The sequence below is a fragment of the Galeopterus variegatus genome, unplaced genomic scaffold (genome assembly GCF_000696425.1).
Source record: "Galeopterus variegatus unplaced genomic scaffold, G_variegatus-3.0.2 Scaffold137, whole genome shotgun sequence".
Taxonomy (NCBI): Eukaryota; Metazoa; Chordata; class Mammalia; order Dermoptera; family Cynocephalidae; genus Galeopterus; species Galeopterus variegatus.
The window spans coordinates 359286-381685 of NW_007726248.1; the positions used below are offsets into that span (position 1 = coordinate 359286).

A 22400-nucleotide genomic window follows, 5' to 3' on the forward strand; every position below is an offset into this window, starting at 1 on the left:
TAAATGCAATAAAGTCATAAAAATAATCTTTTCAACAAATGTGTTTTCTCAGTAAAAAAGAACCCCACAAAGTTTGCATCAGAGCACAATGAAAGGAGCACTAAGGGAAGGCGGCGCGCCTGGTCACTGGGGTGGGATACCTTGGTGATGAGGTTGCCCACGTAGGGCAGGACTCCCCGAGCGGCTAGGTAGACTTTCCAGTGCGCAGAAGTGATGAGCTTCTGGTAGAGAGCCAAGTACTCAGCTGCACACTCCCCAGCTACGCTCAGCTCGTCCAGGTAACTGCCATCAAGAGGGACAGAACACTGTTAGAGAAGCCCAACAGTTCCCCTTTTCTCTTTCCATCTTCTGCTGTCCATCTCTCTCTGTCCCTTTTACAGGGTGGAGAGAGGATGACTGAGAAAACTCCAGACTTTTCACTTGGGAATTTCCCACACTTGGGAAGAATTCCGTGCACACCACAGGGAATAAATAAGATAATGCACACCACAGGGAATGCTTGCCAAACATTTATGTGCTCAAAAGATTTCAATAAATATTAGCTGCTGCTGTTACTACTACTACTACTACTACTACTACTACTACCACTAAAATCCAGCGTTTTAATACTTTGTTTTCTCTGTGGCCTTCTACATCGAATAAGATGGTTACACACCCCCAGATGTGGCATCCATCACCCTGACCTATGGATTCCCCCAGGAAAGAGGAAAAGGCTCTAGATGAAGTCTAACCACCCTCCCCATTCCACCCCCAAATAGTACCTGGTGAGCAGGTCGAGGACCTGCTGCTTGCGGCTGGGGATGGTAGCAAGAGCTTCCACAATGGTGCAGGCTGCCTGCCGTGCAGCCTGCGTTGCTGGAGTAAAGAGTACCTGCAAGACATGGGAGAGGGGAGGCCCCAGGCTCAAACGATGCCTTGTCCACCAGGCCCCCAGCAGGGAACAGTCAACTGCCACCCATCTGGAAGAAGTCCTCTGGGAACCTCTTGAGGAAAAGGTTAAAGGTAACAATCAACAACTAACACAAAACCTGACTGTTGTACACTGGGAAAGAGGCTACTTCTCTATGGAGATTTCTCCATCAAGTAATTTGGAGAACATACCTAAGATGACTGAAGTAGGAAAAAAGACAAGCAAGGATTTTCATTAGCAAAGACTCTGCAGACATCTACATGCTAAATACTTTCATTTAATGTAAACCAAGTATTTCCTAGTTCACATATCAATGAACAAATAGATCTTCTAACATATAGTTACTTTAACCCTTTAAAACATTAACTAGAAAGAAGAGGGAGCGAAGGACAGCAGAAGACATGAAAGATGGAAGGAGAAGAGGAAAGCATAGGCACTGAAGTTTCATTCCTTTAGGGAGTCAGGGAGGAGAGCAGACAGCACGAGGAGCTTGACAAGAAAGGCAGAGGAAGTTCTGTTTTGGCCAGTCCACTATGCTGGTGGCTGCAACCAAGAACCTCTACCTGCTTCCTATTTGAGAGGAAGCGAGAATAGCAAAGAGAAAGAAGACAAAGCAGAAGAGACATGTGATGAGGGGCAGACATACACTGCTCAGCATTGGGGGCCAGGGCACAGTGTGTGAGGAGCCTGGGAGATGGTCACTCACTTGCCGCAGCCAGTTGTTATGCCCCAGTTTGAGATCCAAGGGGGAGGTCCTCTTCCCCCGACGACTCAGGAACTGTTTCCACCTCCACACGTACTTCTCGGTCAAATAGAGATGGTGAAGCTCTGATTTGCTGGGGGATTTCCCATTGCCATCTATCCCTGAAAGGCCAAGGGATGCAGGGATAGGTAATTAACAGTGATAGAAAAGGGGGGCTTGTCAGGACAGGGGCAGGAGAGACTGGTTCCCCACATCTTAAAGAGAGAGACACACCTCTGATAGGAAGACACTTCTTCCACGCTTCATAGGATGCCTTGGGATCTCTCTTGAGCCATAGCTGAGCCTGGGCGTGGATCTCATTGCAGTATGGCTTCACTGTGGTGAGGGCCTCAACAGGGACATCCTGGAGGAAGCAAGAGGAGCAAAGTGAGAGAGCCTGAGAGCACACCCAAGCTACAGCTCCAACAGAATGACACTGGCACCCCAAGGGATGATGTGCAAAGGCAAGAAGATCAAGAGGATAAACAAGCATATCTTTTATGCCCAAATAGGTATTCCTGTTAAACCATTTTGATCCAATTTAGCAGAAGCATCTCCATGCTGCGCTTAAGGTCACTGATTTTTATTGTGCGTGAGAAGTTGCTGGCTTCCTACGGACAATCCTGTAGCCACATGCACTAATTCCTATCCCAAGGCTGATTTGCAGTTTCCCAAAGCATAAACCTGAAAGGGGTCACTGAGCCATCTCCAGAATGTAAAGAACTGTTAGTAACAAGAGCTGGCTCGCACAGCAAAGAGCCCAGACAGCACTCTTAAGCCAGTGCTTCTCAAACTTTTGTCCTCAGGACCCTGCTACACTCTTCAAAAATTACTGGGGATTCCAAAGAGCTTCTGTTTATACAGTTATATCTACCAATATTTATCCTGTTAAGAATTAAAACTGAGAAATTCTTAAAATAGTTAGCAATTCATTTTAAAATAAGAAAAAATAAATTCATTACTTATTAACCTAATAACATTTTTTACATTTTCCAAAACAAAAAGAAATTAGAGAAAGGAGTTTTATATTTTTGACAATCATTTAATGACTACCTTAATAAGACAGCTGAATTCTCATATCTGTTTTTGTGTTTAAACTGTTGTGATATGTTGTTTTGGCTGAGGTATGAAAAACATCTTGCCTCACAGATATATAGTTGGAAAAGGGAAGAATAATTTAATAGCTTTTTTAGTTAATCGTGGATTTTCTCCTTTGCTACCACACCAAAGTTCAACAAATTACAGGTTCTTAAGGATTAGCTGTAATGTGGACTCTGAAACCACACCAGTAAACTTTTCATAGTCCGTTACGCTAAAGTTCATCTTTTGCCCAGCATGATGCTGTAACATGCATTGGTCATTTAAAAAATACTGGTTCACAGAGTTATGTCAATTCTTCTTAAAGTGACAAGCTCATTTCATTCATTTTTGCAGAAAATGTCACCTAAGTACCTCAGCCTGAACCGCCCCCATATGCCCATCAGTCATTCTTTCAAGCACACACGCAGCTGGCTCGGTTTCTTTTCCTCAGGACAACCATGGTACTCACAGGTGCAGCAGGGTCGCTTTTTGTGTACTTCCCATTCTGCACACTGAGCATTAAAAGGTACTCAAGAGTGGAGACTGGTACTGCTTCATCAAGGATGTTCTCAGATGAAAGCGCATGGCAGTGGGAACTGCTAGTACAGTGTGGTGCCACCGCCTTTTCCTGCTAAGGCACCAGCTGGCTCTTCCAGCACTGAGGATTCTACACCATCAGCACAAAAATCAGTAGAGTGAAAAGGGCAAACAGTGTCTTAGAATAATTCTAAAAATAACTTTGTCCTCACAGATTCCCTGAAAAGTCTTGGGAATACCCAGGGGTCTGAGAGACAAATTTTGAGAACTACTGGTCTCTTGAGGTTAAATCTGAGCAAAATGGGAATATTAACACTGGGCCTCAGTGCTTAAAAGGTAAGTAAGTCTGGGAAAATCTCCTTTTGCCTCTCACTGTGGAAAAAATGAGTTATGTGGGAATGAATTTCCTCTTTCAACCAAAGGCCGATTTTATTTGCTGGAAATCAGCTCTGAGAGGAAATAATCCTTCATTCATCAAAGGAAAGGAAAGAGGTTGCCCAAGTCCTGTCTTTTCTGAGGACTGTATGGGCAGACATGGGCAAGAAAAAAAGGAAATTGTTCAATGTCCAGCTTCCTCCCTAACCATAACCCCTAGTGCTTATCACTCAGAAAGCTATCTTCCTGCCATGAAGACTCTGTTCCCCACCAAGGGATAGTCCATCAGGATGGACCAGGAATCAGAATGGCCCAAAGAAGGACAAGGGTGAGTTGGAGACAGACAGCTTCAGAGATGGCCAAGAGAAAGAATTACAGCCTGCATATTCTACAAGCTGGTACAAGCAAATCAACCTGTGGCTCATCTACAGTTATTTAGGATTAAAAACCTGGTCATATTCATTCACTTAACAACAATTTACTAAGCAACTATTATATGCTAAAAGATATTAATAAGACAGTCCCTGGATTCAAGGAACTGACAACTAGCCCAGTAGAGAACTAGATCTTCTAAGCAGCAGCTAATAAAGTAGAGGAGAACATTCTAAGTAGGGAAAACAGCATATAGCCATTACTAACATTTATTAAGAACTAATTCAGGCAGACACTGTTCTGAGCATTAAGTCACTTATTTTTCACAACACTTCAAGGTGGAGACTGTCTTCCTTTTCATAGAGAAACTCATAAGTAACTTGCCCAATGTCACAATGCTAGTAAATGAAAGAGCTGGGATTTGAACTCAAGAAGCCTGCTTCAGAGCCTAGGATTTCTACCACTGCACAATACTGCATGTGCAAAGGCACAAGGGTAGAAAAGAACACAGTGCTTTCTGGGAGCCACAAGTCATCTGACATCACTGGAGAAAGAGGCAGTCCTTCACAGGACTTTGCACTATGCTTTTACATCTTCACGGTTATCTTATTCTAAATCTCCTTCTGAAAAGTCCCAATCCCTCTCTGCTGAACTAAGGCAAAAGTAGCACTGGTGCCCATCCAGGCCAGGTGGGCTCAAGGTAAGGCAGAGAACTTGAAGAGGCATGGCAGGGCATTCCCTGGCCAGGGAGTGAGGTGGGCAGCTGACCTGTCCTGCTCTTAGAATCTCCCACTTGGCCCACTACCTTGTTCTTCTTGCTAGTTGGAGCAGGTGGTTTAATCAGCTTCTGCAAGATCCGCAGGCACATGAGGGTGATGTTCTCAACAACCACGGGTGTCTTAATGTTCACAGCCATGAGGAAAAGGCTGAGGGCTGCGAATGGTCAAGAAAGGCAGAGTCACAATCACAACACACCACACATGTCCTAACAGAGGCTATGTAAGTGTCGTTTTCCCTTCTCCTCTCCCCTCTGGTGCCAGGACCGCGCCTAGGAGCCTTCTTTCTCTGAAAAGCCCCTAACTCACCACAGCGTAGCCGTAGCTCCCAGCAGCTGTCTTCCTTCGAGATAGAATCTGTCAGTAACAGCATTTCATACTGAAGGCTACTTGCCTAGAAGGCCAACAGGAAGAGACATGAGTAGAGAAGGATCTGAAGGGTCAGTGCAAGGATCAAGGTTAGGTCCAGGCTCCAAACAGAGACTCATAACTTAACTATCTGGTCAGAGGTGGCCTAATCAGGAGGAAACGGAGAGATGGAGACCCCTGTGCTTTCTAACCTGGGAAGATCACTCTGGGATGTGACCCTGCAAGTGTGCTGCTCCTTCCCTCCTCAGCCACACAGTGAGGCTGGATGGAGGAGCTGAGGGAACACAGGAAGACCATGAGGGAGGAGTTGGGGAAAATGCCTAGTTCTGCTCACCAAATCGGGATTGGCCCAGTGGCCCTTCAGGGCTGTGGAGACTTTGCCAATAATCAGGTCGTTCATTTGCTGGGTGGCTTCTGGATTGTCTCTGGAGAGGCAAAGAAATGGAACTTGTTAGCCTGTCATTCACAATTGGTTGTGACCCTCCTTTCTGCCTGAAGGAGCCCAGAGAAAGTGAAATCAATATCTTGGACCACCTAGCCTAAAATCTGCTACTTCCTTCCCAGGGGGAAGATGATGGCTTTAGCCTCACAAAACCTGGTCTGCAATAAAACAGGGCATGTCACAGTGGCCTTTCTTGGGAACAGACACTAACTGAAGGAAGGGCAGCACCAATGCACAGGGTCCACGCCCAAGGCTGCACAGCCCCCAGGTGCTATCTGATGTGTTAGTCTCCAAAACCTAGGGGTCCACTCTCAGGCTGTGTCACAACTTCCTCATCTTCTTCAACTGCCTCCATGTCGCTTCCCACAAGGCACCCACATATCCTATCTATGCTCCTTTGTAATAATGTTTCTATTATTATTAATAATAACAAAAACATAAACCATATCACATCTTCCCAACACACTTTGAATAAGACCCAAAGTCCTAGGATAGCCCACAAGACCCTAGAGGATCTGGCCCCTGGAAATGCTGACCTAATCTTTCTCCCTGTGCTTTCCTACAGCAGCCTTCTCTCCAGCTGCACAGGCCTCCCTGTCGCTCCCCAGTGCTCCTGGCACACGCCTGCCTCTCATGCTTGAGACACTGGAATGGCTCGCTCCCTTCCTTCACACAGAACTTTGTGCAACTACCACCTCCCTCAGAGAGATCTTCCTTGACCACCTTACCCAAAACAGCCTGCCCTCCTACTATCAGGGTCCCTATTCCTGCCTGTTTTTCTTCACAATCTTATTTCGTGATATTATATTGTGTAATAATTTGTTTACTGCAGTTCTTGCCATCTAGAATGTAGGCCCCATGAGGGCAGGGACTTTACTTCATTTACCACTGTATCCCCAGAGTCTAGAACAGTGCCTGGCACTCAGGGGATGCTCAATAAATACTTGTTAAGTGAGTGAATAAATAATATAGCAAATAACATTTATCAAGCACCTAACATGTTCCAGAATGTATGCCATATACTCAGTGAATAATCCACATAAAACTCTGGGTGTAGTGTCTGGTACATACTAAGTACTCAGCAAACATGAGTTATTATTTACTGAAATGTTTCATTTATCCTAATCACAAGCCTTTAAACCATTTACTACTATCAGTATTTTTCAGATGAGGAAAATGGGAGCTCAGAGAAATTAAATAATTTGTCCAAGGCATGTAGTGCAAAGTATCAGATACTGAGCCTGAGTCTTTTAGATCCAGAGTCCAAGCTCTTGATCCCTAGGCCCCACTGCTCCACTCTCTTCTTTTGTGTGAGTCCAAGGGTCCAGTCACTCCCTTCTCCTTCCTCACCAGGACTTAGAGACAGTTTTCTCAGTGTTCCTCACTGGAACCAACAAAGTAAAATCCAACTATACCATTTATAAAAAAACCTGGGTTTCAATGCTCCTCAAGTCTGCTCATCTACACCCTAACCCTATCATCTCACTCCTCCTCTCTGGTAAGCTACCTAACCTGTTTAGCAGTGAGAAGCACAATTCTCTGCCCCTTTAGTGCTCCCAGCATTGTCTCTGCCACCAACCCCAGTAGTCAGCAGGAACTACTAGGCTTATAATCATGATGCAGGCTCTAACCGAGTCAGGAGGCACATGAGCTGGCGGACCTCTTCCCGCATGGCCGCGGCCCCTCTGCGGAGACTGTAATCAAAGAGCTCCCGTATAAGGCCCTGGGAGACAAGGATGTGCCTCAGGGCTGGGTTGGTGGCCAGGGCCCGGAGGAGTGTGATACAATGTTCTGTGACGGCCGAGGCACAGCCATAGCATTTAGTGGAGGAGGTGTGTCCACAGCCCAGGACAGATAAGGCGCGGTACTGGCTGGCAGTGAATGTGGGCTGCACAGAGGTCCGGGAGGATTTGGTGGCCGCCTCCCTTTGCTGCAGGTCATATTCCAACAACTCTTTGCGGGAAGCAAAGACTTTCTAAGAACAAAAAGACAAAAGTGGAAGAAATAAGCATTTACAATAAGGAGTAATTAGAAAATTAGCTTTGCTTTGGGGAAAAAAAAAAAACTCTGCATGCATTATAAAATTGAACCTTCTCAATAACCCTACAAGTCAGATACTTTGTCACCATTTTACAGAGGAGGAAACTTTATCCCCATTTTACAGTGAGCCATGCCAGCTGGCCTGTCCAAAGTAAGAGTCAGAGTCAGAACTGACTCTGATTGCAGGCTCATGCTCTTAACTCCCACTAACGCTGTCTCTTAAAGAACAGACAAGGTCAGAAAACTTGCACACATGTAGCAAAGTTGGCACACTGGCAATTTGTGGGGAGGAGGTAAACTTGTGCTCTCCACCGTCTGCAGCCAGCCTCCCATCCCATGGAGATTAGGCTTGTAACACTCCAACCATCACATGGCCCACCCTGGCTAACTGCAGTTGGTATACCCTTATCGTTCCACCAGGCAAACATGGCACTTCAGAAAAAGAGAGAAGAGAATCTTGGAACTTAATATTTTAAAACCAGTAATTCTTCTTCTAAAAGATAGGCTGTTGATGGCCAAAAAAACCAAATGCTGACCTCCCATCTCTATTATCCTGAGTTTTCTAGCATGAACTCAGCTCTCTGACAAGTGCCAGAAACCACAGTGAGAAAGATGCTCTTTGGTACAACCATTCTGCCTGCCTTTTTAGCTGGACCGGGCAAGTGCAATACCAAGAACTGAATTGCTGGATAAGAGCAACAGGACTGCTTTGAAAATAATATCGATAATGCTCCAACAAAACACATTCAAAAGCTGCTTCCATTTCTCTACCTGGATGATTTTGGAGAGTTCATCAAAAGAGTTCTTGCAGTCTCCACAGTACTCCTGAGCCAACTGTAGGATGTAACGATTCACACTGGCTGAAGTGGAGCTGATGCCCCCTGCCGTTCCTGAGTCATCCTACAATCCCAAGAGGTAAGTTATTGTTAGACTTCTACCCTGAAATAATCTCTTCCAGGGCCAGTCTTCTGATTATAACCCAAAGCCCTCTCTAAATCCTCCTTTTAGCTTGGGATTACCTGTGGCTTTTCTGGAGCTGCCTCATTCACTTTGCAGAGCAGGTTCTCTAGCTGTGGCCGATGTCCCATCAGCTGATGATACACTCGATCGGCTTTGTCCAGAAGTGTATTGATATTGGAAACAGCCTATACAGGAAGAGACAAGGACCTGTGTGAAGGTTTTTCAAGCACAATGACTTTCCCTGAGTAATCCTAATTGCTAACCATTTACTGAAACATTTCCTATAGGTCAGGCACAACATTTCACACATTCCCTCTCCTCTGTCCTTCACAATAAGACTGTGAGGTATGTATATTATTTTTAAGAACATACAATATACATATATGATATACAATAAAATACAATTCTGAGAGAAGTAATTACTACCAGGTCACACAAGTATTATAAAGCACAGCTGCTTTTTAAATTGGAACTTTTGTCCTTCTGACTCCCAAACGTTCTTTTGCTATCCCAATAGGTCCTCCCTTTCACTGTCCTTTAATATCCAGATCCACCACACCACACTGGCTGGGAACCAGCCCCTAGATGAGTTAGTACTGGGGGAAGGCCAATAGCCTCAAATGAAGCAGTCTGTGGAATGAATGCAGGGCAAGTTGTCCAACTTCTTTCTACCCTTCCAAATCCAAAGTTATTTCCTCCTTGAGCTACTCTAGTTTCATTACCAACCAACACTTCTCCAAAATCCTACATAAACCATGTGTTCCAATATATCTTATGCCATTCTTTGCTCCCACTCTAAAGCTGGGCCCTGAATGGTGCTGAGCTGAGGAAGCCTTGGACTAGAAGAAAAAGCACACTGCACTGCCCCAGCTCTGCCCGAAGTTTAGATCAAGGCCACTGCCCTGAGTGTAGCCAGATCTGGCCTCACCTTCTTCCGGTCTTCTTCATTCTCAATGGGATCCACTGCACAGCAAGGCTTGGCGTAGAGCATGAAGTCGAAGCGAGCATATTTACAGAAGCCACAGGCATTGCAAAGGAAGGGATCCTTTTCATCGTAGTTGATGGATCTGAAGAACCAAAGCATTTGGGTCAGTGAGGCAGCAGAGGTTTGGTGGGGTAGGGGTGACTTTGAGGAGATGGACTGTGCCACATCTATACTCTAGAAACTACTACAGGGACCACTGAAGGGACAATAACAAAAAGGTGAAAATAACTTAAGCAACCAGGTAACAAGAAAGACCCAGAACTGAACTTAAGGACCTCCCTCCCAGCCCCACACCCCTGCCACGGGACAGGCAAGCACAAATATACACATGCACACACCACTCTTCCACCTCCCTCCTCTCCCCCGCCCCCTTCTCTACCCTTTGACCCATTCTATATACCCATAACCCTCTAAGATTTGTGAGGGCACCAGACACTGAAATTGCCCACACTTGAGACTGTTACAGAAAAACAAAGGGAGTGTGCATGACCCTGGCCTGAGGGACAACCACTGGCTTACCTGCATTTGTGACACTGGTACACGTTCTCTCCACAATTGCCACAGACCCCTGGGTTGGCAGGGACTGAGGCACTACAGCGTGGGCACTGCAGGGTCTCTGTGGAGGCCTGGTAATTTTCATAGAAGTCTGCAAACTCAATCATCAGGTTGGAGGCCACAATGGGCAATGGCAGGTCAATCTTCACCTCTGTCTGCCCAGGTGTGAGCTGAACCTTCTTGGCTTTGTGCCAGCGAGCCGGCCTAGGAGAAACAGTATCAGATAGAAGGTCAGAGGGCTGGAGATCCTCTCATTTAACCCTCAGTGAGATGGTCTGATGAGACGAAGAGAAAGACTGCCCTATGGGTTTTTCTAAAGCAATTAAGTGGTTACTCTAAAGAAATATCCCAAAAAACAGGAAACTAATTTTTAAAAATTTCCCACTACCTTTTCTCTGTAAAAAAGCATAGACCACACAAGGGCTTATGTGATAACTTCTGGAAGTCCAGAAAAACTACAGAGGCACATGTCAAGGGAAGACATTACTCCAAAAGTAGGCCACACTGAAGCCTATAATCCCAATAGGTACAATGATGATGACTACCACCAAGTTCCCATCATGACAATTACCTTGGAAGGATAAAGCAAGATTGCTTTAGAGAGGCAGAGAAACATAACCAGGGTCTGGAACAAGTGCTAAGTAAAGTCATAAAAGGAAAAGCCGTGTAATAATTTAGGAGTGAGTGATTAACTTATTTAATCCTTAATATAACACCTTGAAAGTGGGAACTCATCTTTGTTTTAGTTAAGGAAATCAAGGTTAAACAACTTCTCCGAAGTCACAGAGATAGGTAGTAGAGCTGGGATGTGAGGCCATACCGTCTACCACTGGCTATGCTGACTCAACACAACGGGAAATCATATCCACCTCCTCTGGAGGGAAATGGGTCACCCTAATGGGCAGCTTCTACTTTCAGGTCACCAGTGTCAACTTTGCTTTTCAAAGGAAATAGAGAAAACTTCCTTTAGAGCTACAGATATTTGTTGATGTGGTACACCAGCCAAGTTATAATATTTAAGTAGCATCTGCCTATGTTCTCTGTCCAACGACAATGTCAGAAACTTCAAAAAGAGATCTATCTCTGTGAAAGTCAACACTATAACCCAGGGTAGTGCCTCTTTTGGCTCATATACGACATGCCCTGATTCAGACACTGGAACACATGAGCTAGGAAGACCCAACACCAGCAGATAGAGAGGAAGGCACCATGTAGAAATGGAAGTAATGTGTACTAGAGAACCTTCTTGAGAAATACTCTCTGCTCTATGAGCAAGAGTGTAGCTGTTTTAATCCAAGAAATGACATCTACTTCCCAATATAGAAGGTTTTATATAAGAATATAACTGCTCTAGTTAAAATAAGGATGAGAAGGAGGTATGGAGGCCCCCTCACTCAACTTCCCCTCCCACAGCAAGCTGGTGAAGAGCTTCCACAGGCCCCCAGGGCTCCTCCAGACTAATTTTAAAATACTCTTTGTCGACACCCTGAGGAACTGGTGTTCTTTGTCCCTCCATCATAAATGAAGCAGCTAAGAGGACATAATAGGCCTCTAGGGATGTGCTGCTTTACCCCATTCCAGGAACCAAAGCCAGCAACTGGTGTTGAGCCTTATAAACCCACTACCCCTTCCCCAAGTTTGAAAAGCCCATACTTGTTTTTCAACTCCACGATGGCCTGCACAGTACGATTATTATAATACAGGTTGATAGTCCGCACCATCTTGGTCCGTTTCAGGTCCCCAATTTTCACTGTCACTTTGCTGATGGTGTGACTGCCAATGAGCTTCACAACCTGCTGGGTGGTGGTGTACCGTGTGTCCACTTTAATGGAAGACAGCTTGATATACTAAATACAAAAGTACACATGAAACACAGGATTAGTTCAAGCCTAACAACAGCTCGTCCCACCTTCTTCAAAATTCATCAATGTAACCCACTCTTCACCCATGGATGAAGTTTGTATTCAAAGTAGCAAGTGTGGCAGATAAGGATCCATACTACTGGTGACCGACCATTAGGAAAGAAACATCTATGAGACAGAAACCAATCTCTGGAAATGAGAAACTCTCTGGACCTGTAAGCCTCAGGACAGTCCTTGTGAAAGACGTTACTTACACAAAACGGCACTTCTGGATTGTTACACACCAGGCAGGGATCACTCTCCAGGTAATAGCCATCAAACTCCACTAAGCCAGACAAGGTGCTGAGAAAGAAACCAGTCTCAGCACAAAGAACCTTCATTTTAGGAAACACTGAGCTTCACAAAGAAACAATGACAAAGCCATGGCTCAATATCCCCCACAGTGAGCCCTACCCTAATGAAAACACAAGGAAATATGAGAAATCCCAAAAGGTTCAGAAGTCACAGGAAAGAAATTTCACCTATTTGACCTTAGATGTTTCCTGTTTCTGAGCTGTCCTTCAGTGCAATCCTACGATGCTCTAAATTTGACTCAAAGAAGAGTCATAATTAAATGTCCTAAAAATTATGGAACTATATGTTTAAAATGGGTGAACTCTGTGGTATATAAATTATATCTCAATAAAGTTTTGTTTTTAAAGCACATTCACTACTAAGTCAAAAAAAAACTGTCGGGCCGGCCCGGTGGCGCACTGCTATAGTGCGCCGCTTGGGAAGTGCGGTGGCGCTCCCGCCGAGGGTTCGGATCCCACATGCAGACCGGTTCCCGCTCACTGGCTGAGCGAGGCGCGGGAGCAACACCGAGGGCTGCGATCCCGTTGCCAGTCCCGGTCCAGTACGGGGGCGACACTGAGGGTTGCGATCCGTTGCCGGACACGGAAAAAGACAAAAAAAAAAAAAACTGTCAGTTTAATCAATGTCCTCTTTAATAAGTTTTTTTTTTTTTTTTTTTTTAAAGGAAGATATTTAATCGGGCCAGCCCGTGGCTCACTCGGGAGAGTGCAGTGCTAATAACACCAAGGCCACGGGTTCGGATCCCATAAAGGGATGGCCGGTTTGCTCACTGGGTGAGCGTGGTGCTGACAAAAAGGAAGATATTTCCTGTAAACTTGTTTTACCTTATTTAGACTTAAACCCTTGAAACTAGAGACCTCCTTACACTACTACTTACCGAACCCTGAGGTTAGCAATTACATTTTGAGTACCTTCTATGTGCATGGCCCTGAGCTACATGGGAGGGATCTAACCCTATCTAGAAAGGTTCACTATTCTCCTAGGGATTTATCAATTCACATGGAAGAGGCTGCCAACATGCAAATTGCCACTCAGAATGTTGACTAAGCTTCAAAAACGTAGAAAACAAAACAAAGCTCACTTATAAATGTTGGAGTTGGGATGGTTGGTAAGAATGTGGTTTTGAGTCCGCAGAATCTCCACAGCCTTCTGTGAATATTCCTTCAACTGAAACAGAATTTGGCAAAGAAATATAGTTAAAGCCCAAGGGAAAGTCTTACTGGAAAAGACTTTTGTCATCTTCTTTCCAGCTGAAGACTGCCCTAGAGGTACTAGACTTCTCAGTCTCCATTCAGAATCACACAGAGATAAGCCCTAACCATTGAAGAGATTCTATCTCCTTTTGAAGTTTCCACAATCTCTTTTTTCTCTTTTTAATTTATTTTTCTTAATTGACCCATGATAACTGTATATATTTATGGAATACAATATGATATTTGGGTACATTCATATTATATGCAATGACCATATCAGGGTAGAAGTTTCCACAATCTTCGTGATAGGTTACTTTTTCAAACCTTGGAGAAAGATAATTTTTATTCTCATGGAGAAGCCATGAAGTGGTTATCTAATTGCAGAAACATTTTCTGGCACATAATTAGGGCCACCAGCAAAACCAGGAACATTTTCCTTCCCTAGCAACTTTAATAAGCTGCATCGTCTTCCCCTACTTGACATTAATTCTTTTGACTAAGTCAAATTCAGATTGTACTTATTTGTTAGTGTATAGTATCTACATGATAAACATATTGGGAGTGCTTAATAAGAAATGCATAGGGTATACTTAAAAGAGATTTCATCTCTTTTAAATATTTTAATGAGAATACTTCAAAAAGATCATGGAAAAATTCATATTATCCTTTAATTCTCCTTTTCCACGAACTTTTTGAAGTACTCATGTATAACCCCCCATCTGGGTTGGCCATAATGTTCTTAACTCAAGAGAAAAAAGGTTCAATATGGCGAGTTAGCCTCTGACCATAAATCAACTGTTACCTTCTTCTCTGTTTGTGGAGTTTTCAAGGAGAAATATCCTAGTAGATCCACAAACTGGGCAGCCTTACGACCATAGGCTGGGAGTTCCGGCCATATGGACCACATCAGATCTAGCAGGAGCTCCTGCTGAGATTTGCTGGAGTTTCTGTAGATAAATGACAGCTCATATTACCAAGTAGCAGAAAACCCTTAGGCACCTTTATTTATCATCAAAGCCCAGGTATTGTTCGTGTAGATGTATCTATTTCCCCACAACTATGGGAAAAGTTTGAATGGTTTTGTTGCTTTTTGACAATCAGTCCTAATAGATGTGTAGTATAGTCATTTACTGTCTTAGGAGGTAGTCTATTTCCATCATCCAACATTATCCAGAGCAGAAACTGAGATTTTTAGTATGAAGAGTCAAGCCTGTTCCATTTGCAAACTCTTAAATATAGTCTTATGATGGAAAACAGATCGTCTCTCGCCTTTGATATCAGTTTAATAACTAAAAAGAATAAATAAATAAATAAATAAATAAAAACCAAACTAAAAAGCAGATAGTGTGATGAAGAAATTTCTAACACTCAAAAGGATTCAGGTTGGTGTAAATACAGACACTGTGACCATGAGTACGTAACATAAAACAAAAACAGAAGTATGTCGTGCACCCTGTTCATATCTGCCAAACAAGCCTTGGCCATACCTGTAGATATGCAGCGTCAGGCAGTGGGCCTGCCAGCGCACCGAGGAAGAATTGGACTCTAATAAGAAGCATCGCAGAAACTGGATCAGGGTTTCTTTATCGGCAAATTTGTTCAGTTGGTTCACCAGAGCTGTGCACAGCTGGTCTTCCTGGCTGCCTGAGCTCTCACCTGCAAGATCACGGCAGGACTGAAGGCTAAAGAGTAGGAAGAAGTCATCTAGGGTCCTAAGGCCTAGGCCTCCAGATGGAGAAGGAGGGAATTCTATCCATTTCTAGAAGTTTCCACTAAATGGTGATTATTTTGCAAAATCATTTTCAGTTGTTTACTGGGGGACAAATATGTCAGCGCCAAATGAAACATACAATAATGTCACAAAAAAAACACAGGACAAAATGCCTACATAAGTCTGGCACCGAACAAATATGGTTACACTAGAGGAGGAATCCCCTTTCAAAAGTCTGCTGTCTACAACAGTCAACACAACTATAAACCTGTACAGAGACATCTGATAATTAATTGGAGGAATGTGGACCACCTCCATTGCTCTTAAGCCCTGTAACCACCTGTCTCAGGTCTCCAAGGACCATGAAAAGCAGTAAAACTGATGGTAAGGGCTCAGCTAAAAAAGCTTGTATTTGTAGAGCATTTAACAGTTTACTGTTAAATTTCTTTTTTTTTTTTTTTGGTGGCTGGCCAGCATGGAGATCCAGACCCTTAACCTTGGTGTTACAGGGCTGTGCTCTAACCAATTGAGCTAACTGGCCAGCCCAACTAAACATCATTTCACTTTAACTCTGACAACCACTCCACAGAGCAAGTTTCATTATTTTGCAGGAAAAAACTTGGCCTATTAAAAATGTTCAGTGCACTTTGAACTTTCCTACTACTGTCACTTGGTATGGGAAGTCACACTGTTTAAGGCATCACGTTTAACATAACCAAAAATGAGACCAAAAGTAGACACTAGGGCCGGCCCGGTGGTGCACTCAGTAGAGTGCTGTGCTTGGGAGCATGGCGGCGCTCCCGCCGAGGGTTCGGATCCCATATAGAGACTGGTCTGCTCACTGGTTGGGCGCGGTGCGGGCGCGACACCAAGGGTTGCAATCCCGTTGCCGGTCACAAAAAAAGACAAAAAGGAAAAAAAAAAAGTAGACACTAGAGAGCATTTGGGTTCTAGGTCCCCTGTAAAACGGGACAAAAGACCTTTCACAAGAACAGAATAAACCATGTGCTACACAGGATTTAAACACATCCCCCTGGTCACCAAGAGGGTGACTCTTACCATCTTTCTCCTTTTCTTTTTCTTCTTTCTTGCTCTTTTTAGTGGAAGACTTGGACTGTGTTGTGGTTTGTCCAGAACTGGCAGCCACGGGGGTTGAGGAGGAAGCAGCACTGGAGGACCCTACAGAGGCTGCCAGAGCAGCAAGTACTTTGCTGCCACACAGCGCACAGGAAAGCAGCTGCAGCAGCACCGGGGACACCCCCTCATCCACGAGGAAACTCACTTGGAGGAGGAAGTACAGGACAGCTGCAAGCAGAGGAGACGGCAGCTCAGCTCTGAGATGACTACAACTACTTACACATAAGAACAGGAGCAACCTGCCCACACAGACTGCCCTATTCCCACCAGCTTTCTTTCCCAAGTTCTCTGCTCAACATTGCCAAGTAGAAGTTATGCCCTGTGTGGAAACATCTGGAAAGCAATATAAGAACTAAACGGAGACAGGATCCAGCCCCCACTCCTTTAAATAAAGGATTCTCTAGGTGCTACCTACTCCTCTATAGCTTTACCGCCACAGCCTGAAGGTCAGATACTCCCACTGCATGCTTCACAGTACCCCAAATTTGTACCATCAGCTTTTACCACTCTTTAAGTTTTTACTTGTCTTCTTTGCTAGGCAGAGTTCTATCTATAAATCTTGCTCATGCCTATACCTCCGGCATCTAGCTCAATGCTCAGCACATAGTAGGACTCAAAAGATAGTTCTTGAAGTAATGAATGAATAACAGCAACCAAAAGAAGCAGCAGAATTGCTTACAGTCATCTTTGATGCAGAATTTCTGCCAGTTGATGGTTCGCTGGGCAGCAATCTCTGCACAGGCTTTCAAGTGTTCCATCTGAAATGGAAACCGATCATGGGAAATGAGTAACTCCACCAAGCAGCCTCAACAAATGTCACACCTGCTGCCCGGCGTTGTCATCATTCTGGCTTTGAATTGCAAACTGAACATGGTCCTCTGTGAAAGGCAAGAGTTTGCTGGGATGTGTGGTGAACCTTGGACCAAGGTCCACATTCTAATTGGGCTCTTACTGAGCCAGCCTCTATTCTACTCTCTACCACGCAAGGCCCTTTGTTTTCTGGGAACCTTCAAACTATTCAATAAAGCAGCAGCAAAGGTTAGTTATAGGAGATCACAATCTAGTCTACATTTTTTCTTGCTATAAACACAATAGCAAGGACACTAGATGAGCCAGCTAGGAGTCATTAATATTGAAGATATTCTTTCTCTTTTTTTTTTAAAGATGACGCTTGACTTGGTGTTGTCAGCACCACGCTCTCCAAAGTGAGCTAACTGGCCATCCCTCTATAGGCATCCAAACCCTTGGCCTTGGTGTTATCAACACCACACTCTCCCAAGTGAGCCACAGGCCGGCCCTGAAGATATTCTTTCTAAATGCTCATATATTGTGCAAAATATTCAATTTACTCCCCTAAGTCCAAACAGTTTCTCTTTAGGCACTGATACATTTTTATACTCCAACTCTCATCATTTCTTTAGTATTCAAGGACAAAAAAGAAATGCACAAATTTCAGGGTGATTCTGTCCATGACAGATATCAAATGACACTGGTAAGAAGTTCAAATCACCGTCACTCACAATGGAGAAACCACTGCCAAGTCAGGTAGGAGTCCAGACCCTGAAGCCAACTCCACATGGTATAGCGTCCAATCAGGCATTACGGATCTGCCCTGACCTCGACCCAGGCCATGGCACACTCTAAATATTTAAAAGCCCTGGCTGCTCCATTTATTACCTACTTGACCGAGCCTCATCACATGCCCTCTCCCTGCCCTACCATGTCCCAGCCCTCATACCAGGCTGATGAGTGTGTCATATTGCAAGGCAGATCCTGAGCTCGCTGTAACCACACTTGCCCGGAGGAATATCCCCTGCTCTTCTAGCAGCTTCTTGATCCCACGCACGTGGGAGTCCAGGGTGTGCAAATCCCGGAGCTGACGGTACTTCTCCTTTGATCCACAGATGAAGAGCAGAAGTTTGCGGACTTGTCGGCGCACAAACGGAGTCTGCTGGATCATCAGGTACTTGAAGGGATAAACACCACAAACAGTAAATGACTTTGGGACAGTATTTGTATCAACCAGGGCTCTCGCAAGCTCGGTTTTAATGAATTATTATTAAAAGTGGTGAGAAACACAAACCAAGCTATTTCCTCTCAGCCAAGCCAGCCTCTGATGACCTGAAGTATTCCTTAAAGGAACCAGGAGAAAGAAAGGCAGACAAAGAAAGAAATCAAAGAGGAAAAAAAAGCAATATTCATACTCTTCTTCCTTGAGTATCTAGGAATCTACAGGGAAGCTGGCCTCCACTCCAGCACACCCAAAAGGAAACTATAAAGAAAAAGTCATCTTTTTTTTTTTTTTTTCCCCTTTTTGTCTTTTTTTGTGACCGGCAATGGATCGCAACCCTCAGTGTCACGCCCGTACCGGACCGGGACCAGCAATGGGATCGCAACCCTCGGTGTTGCGCCCGCACCTCGCTCAGCCAGTGAGCGGCCGGTCTGTATGTGGGATCCGAACCCTCGGCGGGAGCGCCGCCACACTCCCAAGCGGCGCACTGTAGCAGTGCGCCACCGGGCCGGCCCAGAAAAAGTCATCTTAAATTTCATTCTCAGGTAAAAGAGCTAGGGAAGAGGTTGGGTTTGCACAGCTTTAGAACTGGAAATAGCCATTTGGGCTTTGCTCACAGATTATTCTTCCCAGACTTAATCTCATGCTTATTGTGCTATTAAGCTACTGTCTCTGGACTCCAAAGCCATTCCACCATACTCTGTTCCGTGATGCCCAGTCCAGTACTATGCTAAGTTCACTGCCCCTTCTCAAGCTGGCTCCCTCTTAGGTTCAGCCAATAGGGGGCACTAGAAGGAAGCTGGAGACAGGAGGAAGCCGGGGGGGCTTGCTACCTCCCATGTACCTGCAGTCCTAGTGACAGCCCTGCACCCTGGCAGCTACCCTGGCAGTTCTAATCCTCGGCTTCTTTCAGTACTGCCAAAATCAACCACATCACATACCCTCAGAGCACCCCTTCCTGAGAGAGCTATGTCCCTGATCCACCCGACCTCTCCTCTTCACACACAGGGCTGATGACAGCTGCTTCTTACAACTACTATCCCTGTATTACCTCAATGTTCCCTGTCTTTTTGGTTTTCCAATAGCTATTTAACCAACTCCCTATTTTGAAATCTTTCTGGTAAGATAACTAGTACACTAGAACATGAATCATTAAACTTGCCCATTATCATCACATGTGGGGAAGTTAAACCCACAGAATCAGAAACTAAAGCAGATGGCTTGCTTTGACACACATCTTCCACAGTTCCACCATATAGTATATTCCAGAAGGGCAAGCCTAAAAGGGTGAGAGGGACTCTGCAAGTGGAAGTACTGAACGAGAGTGAACAAGAAAGGGGCCACAAAAGCGACTGCAGATGTGTGCTCTCCTTGACCGGCACACTGCTCAGGACCTTCACTTACCTCTGAGAGAAAGTAAAACCATGAATGATCAAAGACAGGAGGTGGGATTCGAGAATTGGTGTCAGCAATCTTTTTGATTTGGTACGGAAGCCTCAGTACCATCTCTGTTAGAAGCTGAGTGTAGGCTTCAAACACGTCAGCAGCATGACCCTGGGAGAAGAACATTTGCATGAGAACCTGTGATAGCCAAGTTCCCATGACCATAATTAGGAAAAAGTCTGGCTTATTCTAGGCATACTACATGTTGAAGATGTAAGGGTGCCTTTCTAAGGTGGAATCATCACTGACTGACAGTTTAATTTACAAATCCAGAAGACTCCAGGTTCCCAAGGGCAATTTAATTATATGCAAATGTTACAGTGGAGAGAAATCTCACAGCTCCTAAAAGTTCTAACATTTCACTGTGTGGTTTGTGACACTGAGTTGATTGTATTCTGCTTACACAAAAATTAGAGCTAGAATAGCAAAAAAAAAATTGAAAAAATGGTAGTGGGTAAGGATTTCTGACTTCTATGAGATGTACTCCATTACCTAGAACCAAAACTTCCCATGATAACATGAAATACTTAAATAAACCAAGGGGGCTGGGATCACTAAACCCAGTTAAGATACCTGGGTCCACATCACACAAAGAGGCAAGGGTACTGAGAGATTTGAGGACAGTGCAAACAGTAGATATCCTGCAAGCTTTGTGGTCCCACACGAAGAATCTATAACAGTCTGTAGGTACAATGTGTCACTTATATTCAGTTCCCAGTTATTTATTGGTTCTATACCAAACACTGGAGGTGTCAATAGGAATAAAACATTGTCCCTGCTGATAGTTTGGAGGGAAAGACAGAAAAGTGAATGTGTGCACAGGGTGCTCTGGGATCCCAGGAAAAGGTGCTCTCAATCAGACTTGATAGTGGAGAACTGTGTGTTAGGGAAGGATCCAATGCTTGAGTTGAGTCTTGAGGAAGGACAAGGAATTGGCTACATAGGGGAAGAAAGGGATGCAGAGGTAGAGGAAAAAATTTCAGAAGCAACAGCATGTACAAAGGCAACATGCCGCATCTGGGGAAATGCAGATTGGCAGGGCTATATGTAGGGATGTTGAAGGTGACAGCACTAGAAAGGTCAAGTTGGTGGCTGGATCCTCAGATAACTTTTTGGCCTAGAAGTTATGGAAAAACACTAAAGGGTTATTAAAAAAGAGAGGGACGTGATTTAAACATTTTATGCCTATTATCTTCCTACCCTATTTAACACCATTTTGAGTAGGCAGTAAGATGCACAGCTAGTCCAAACACTGCTGGTCCAATTCATCTAGCACTGTGTGGACTCAAAGGAAGTAGAGTGGTAATAATTATCAACATTTATTGAGCATTGGTAAGTGCTAAGCATGTGCTAAGTCCTTTACAAACATCACCTCGCTTAATGTTCCCAACAGCCCTACAAAGCAGAGAATGTTTGTATCCTTATTTTCCAGGTGTAGAAACTAAGGCTTACTGAGGTTAGGTAGAACAACTCCACGCTTCAAGGCTGGTAAGTAAGAACAATCGGTGGGCCTGTTCCCAGACTCATCTGATCAGAAAGCCCATATTCTTAACTAGCATATTAAGGGCCTCTTGGAAGGGACAGCAAGGAGAATACCTGACATACACAGGAGGGCATGACTTAGTACCGACGAAGTTACCTTATACATTGTCATCTTTTTCTAAGAAGATTAATGTGAAATGAGATGACTGACTGATTTCATTCAATTCCTCAGTTTTACAAAGTGGCAGGAATCAGAATCCCAAGAGAAGGGTAGGAAAAGTGGTCATTTATTAAATCCTGCTGAGATCAAAACCCATAAAGAAACCTAGTTTTCTCCTGCAGCTCCTCCCCCTTTGTCCTTCAGCTTTATTCACTGAGTGTAAAGAGAAGAGTGTTCTGGATGACGAGCAGGAGCATTTCTTTAACCAAGGAAAGACCTTACCTTCACATACTGGCGGAGAAAGAATGGGCTCATGTCAGGTGGGGATGAACTAGTATGTGGTTTCAGCAACTGGGTGGTAGCCACAGGCTCCTCATCATTCTGTTGGCTCTTCCAGTACTCCAGCAGTGATTTGAGTACATGTAGGCAGTAGTCCACAGCCCCAGAGCTCAGCAGGGCTGCTGCTGTTGCACTGGAGATGAGGGAAGACGACTGAGTAGAAGAAAGAACAAACAGAGAAGATAAGAATGGCTTGTAAAAACAGTGAGCAATCTAGTCAGGTATCGGGGATAAGAAACACTCGCAATAGTCTTAGCTATTACAAAAGTGAGTTAATCAGTCTCTTGCACTGAAAGTTTCCCAACTGGTTCAAACATTTCCCCAACTCTTCTGAACATCTACATGGTAAGAGAAACAAAGAAACACTAGTTCTCAACTCTAACCTCCCTACACACATGTGCCATCGGCCAAGAAGGCAAGGATTAGATAACCTTTCCCCTTGGAGGGGATGGGTTTTCTCTTTTTCTCTGAGCAACTAGAAAAGAAGCCCATTTCAAGAAGCTGAGAGGGCCGGCCCGGTGGCGCACTGCTACAGTGCGCCGCTTGGGAGCGCGGGGGCGCTCCC

General features: G+C 44.5%; 1 protein-coding gene across 1 annotated transcript in view; it reads right to left on the minus strand.

Annotated features, from left to right (window-relative positions):
* UBR4 (ubiquitin protein ligase E3 component n-recognin 4) overlaps positions 1 to 22400 on the minus strand; it is a 131752-nt gene that overhangs the window by 29352 nt on the left and 80000 nt on the right. The window contains exons 64-85 of the mRNA XM_008589484.1: positions 21779 to 21988; positions 19816 to 19965; positions 18139 to 18366; positions 17080 to 17158; positions 16323 to 16568; positions 15040 to 15208; positions 14355 to 14499; positions 13441 to 13526; positions 12260 to 12347; positions 11797 to 11990; positions 10108 to 10347; positions 9532 to 9670; positions 8663 to 8788; positions 8415 to 8543; positions 7235 to 7578; positions 5496 to 5586; positions 5102 to 5186; positions 4822 to 4949; positions 1887 to 2016; positions 1617 to 1774; positions 762 to 871; positions 141 to 282 (exon numbers count right to left, since the gene is read on the minus strand). Of these exons, the coding sequence (XP_008587706.1) occupies positions 141 to 282; positions 762 to 871; positions 1617 to 1774; positions 1887 to 2016; positions 4822 to 4949; positions 5102 to 5186; positions 5496 to 5586; positions 7235 to 7578; positions 8415 to 8543; positions 8663 to 8788; positions 9532 to 9670; positions 10108 to 10347; positions 11797 to 11990; positions 12260 to 12347; positions 13441 to 13526; positions 14355 to 14499; positions 15040 to 15208; positions 16323 to 16568; positions 17080 to 17158; positions 18139 to 18366; positions 19816 to 19965; positions 21779 to 21988 (3417 nt within the window). The remainder of the gene's footprint in view (positions 1 to 140; positions 283 to 761; positions 872 to 1616; positions 1775 to 1886; positions 2017 to 4821; positions 4950 to 5101; positions 5187 to 5495; positions 5587 to 7234; positions 7579 to 8414; positions 8544 to 8662; positions 8789 to 9531; positions 9671 to 10107; positions 10348 to 11796; positions 11991 to 12259; positions 12348 to 13440; positions 13527 to 14354; positions 14500 to 15039; positions 15209 to 16322; positions 16569 to 17079; positions 17159 to 18138; positions 18367 to 19815; positions 19966 to 21778; positions 21989 to 22400) is intronic.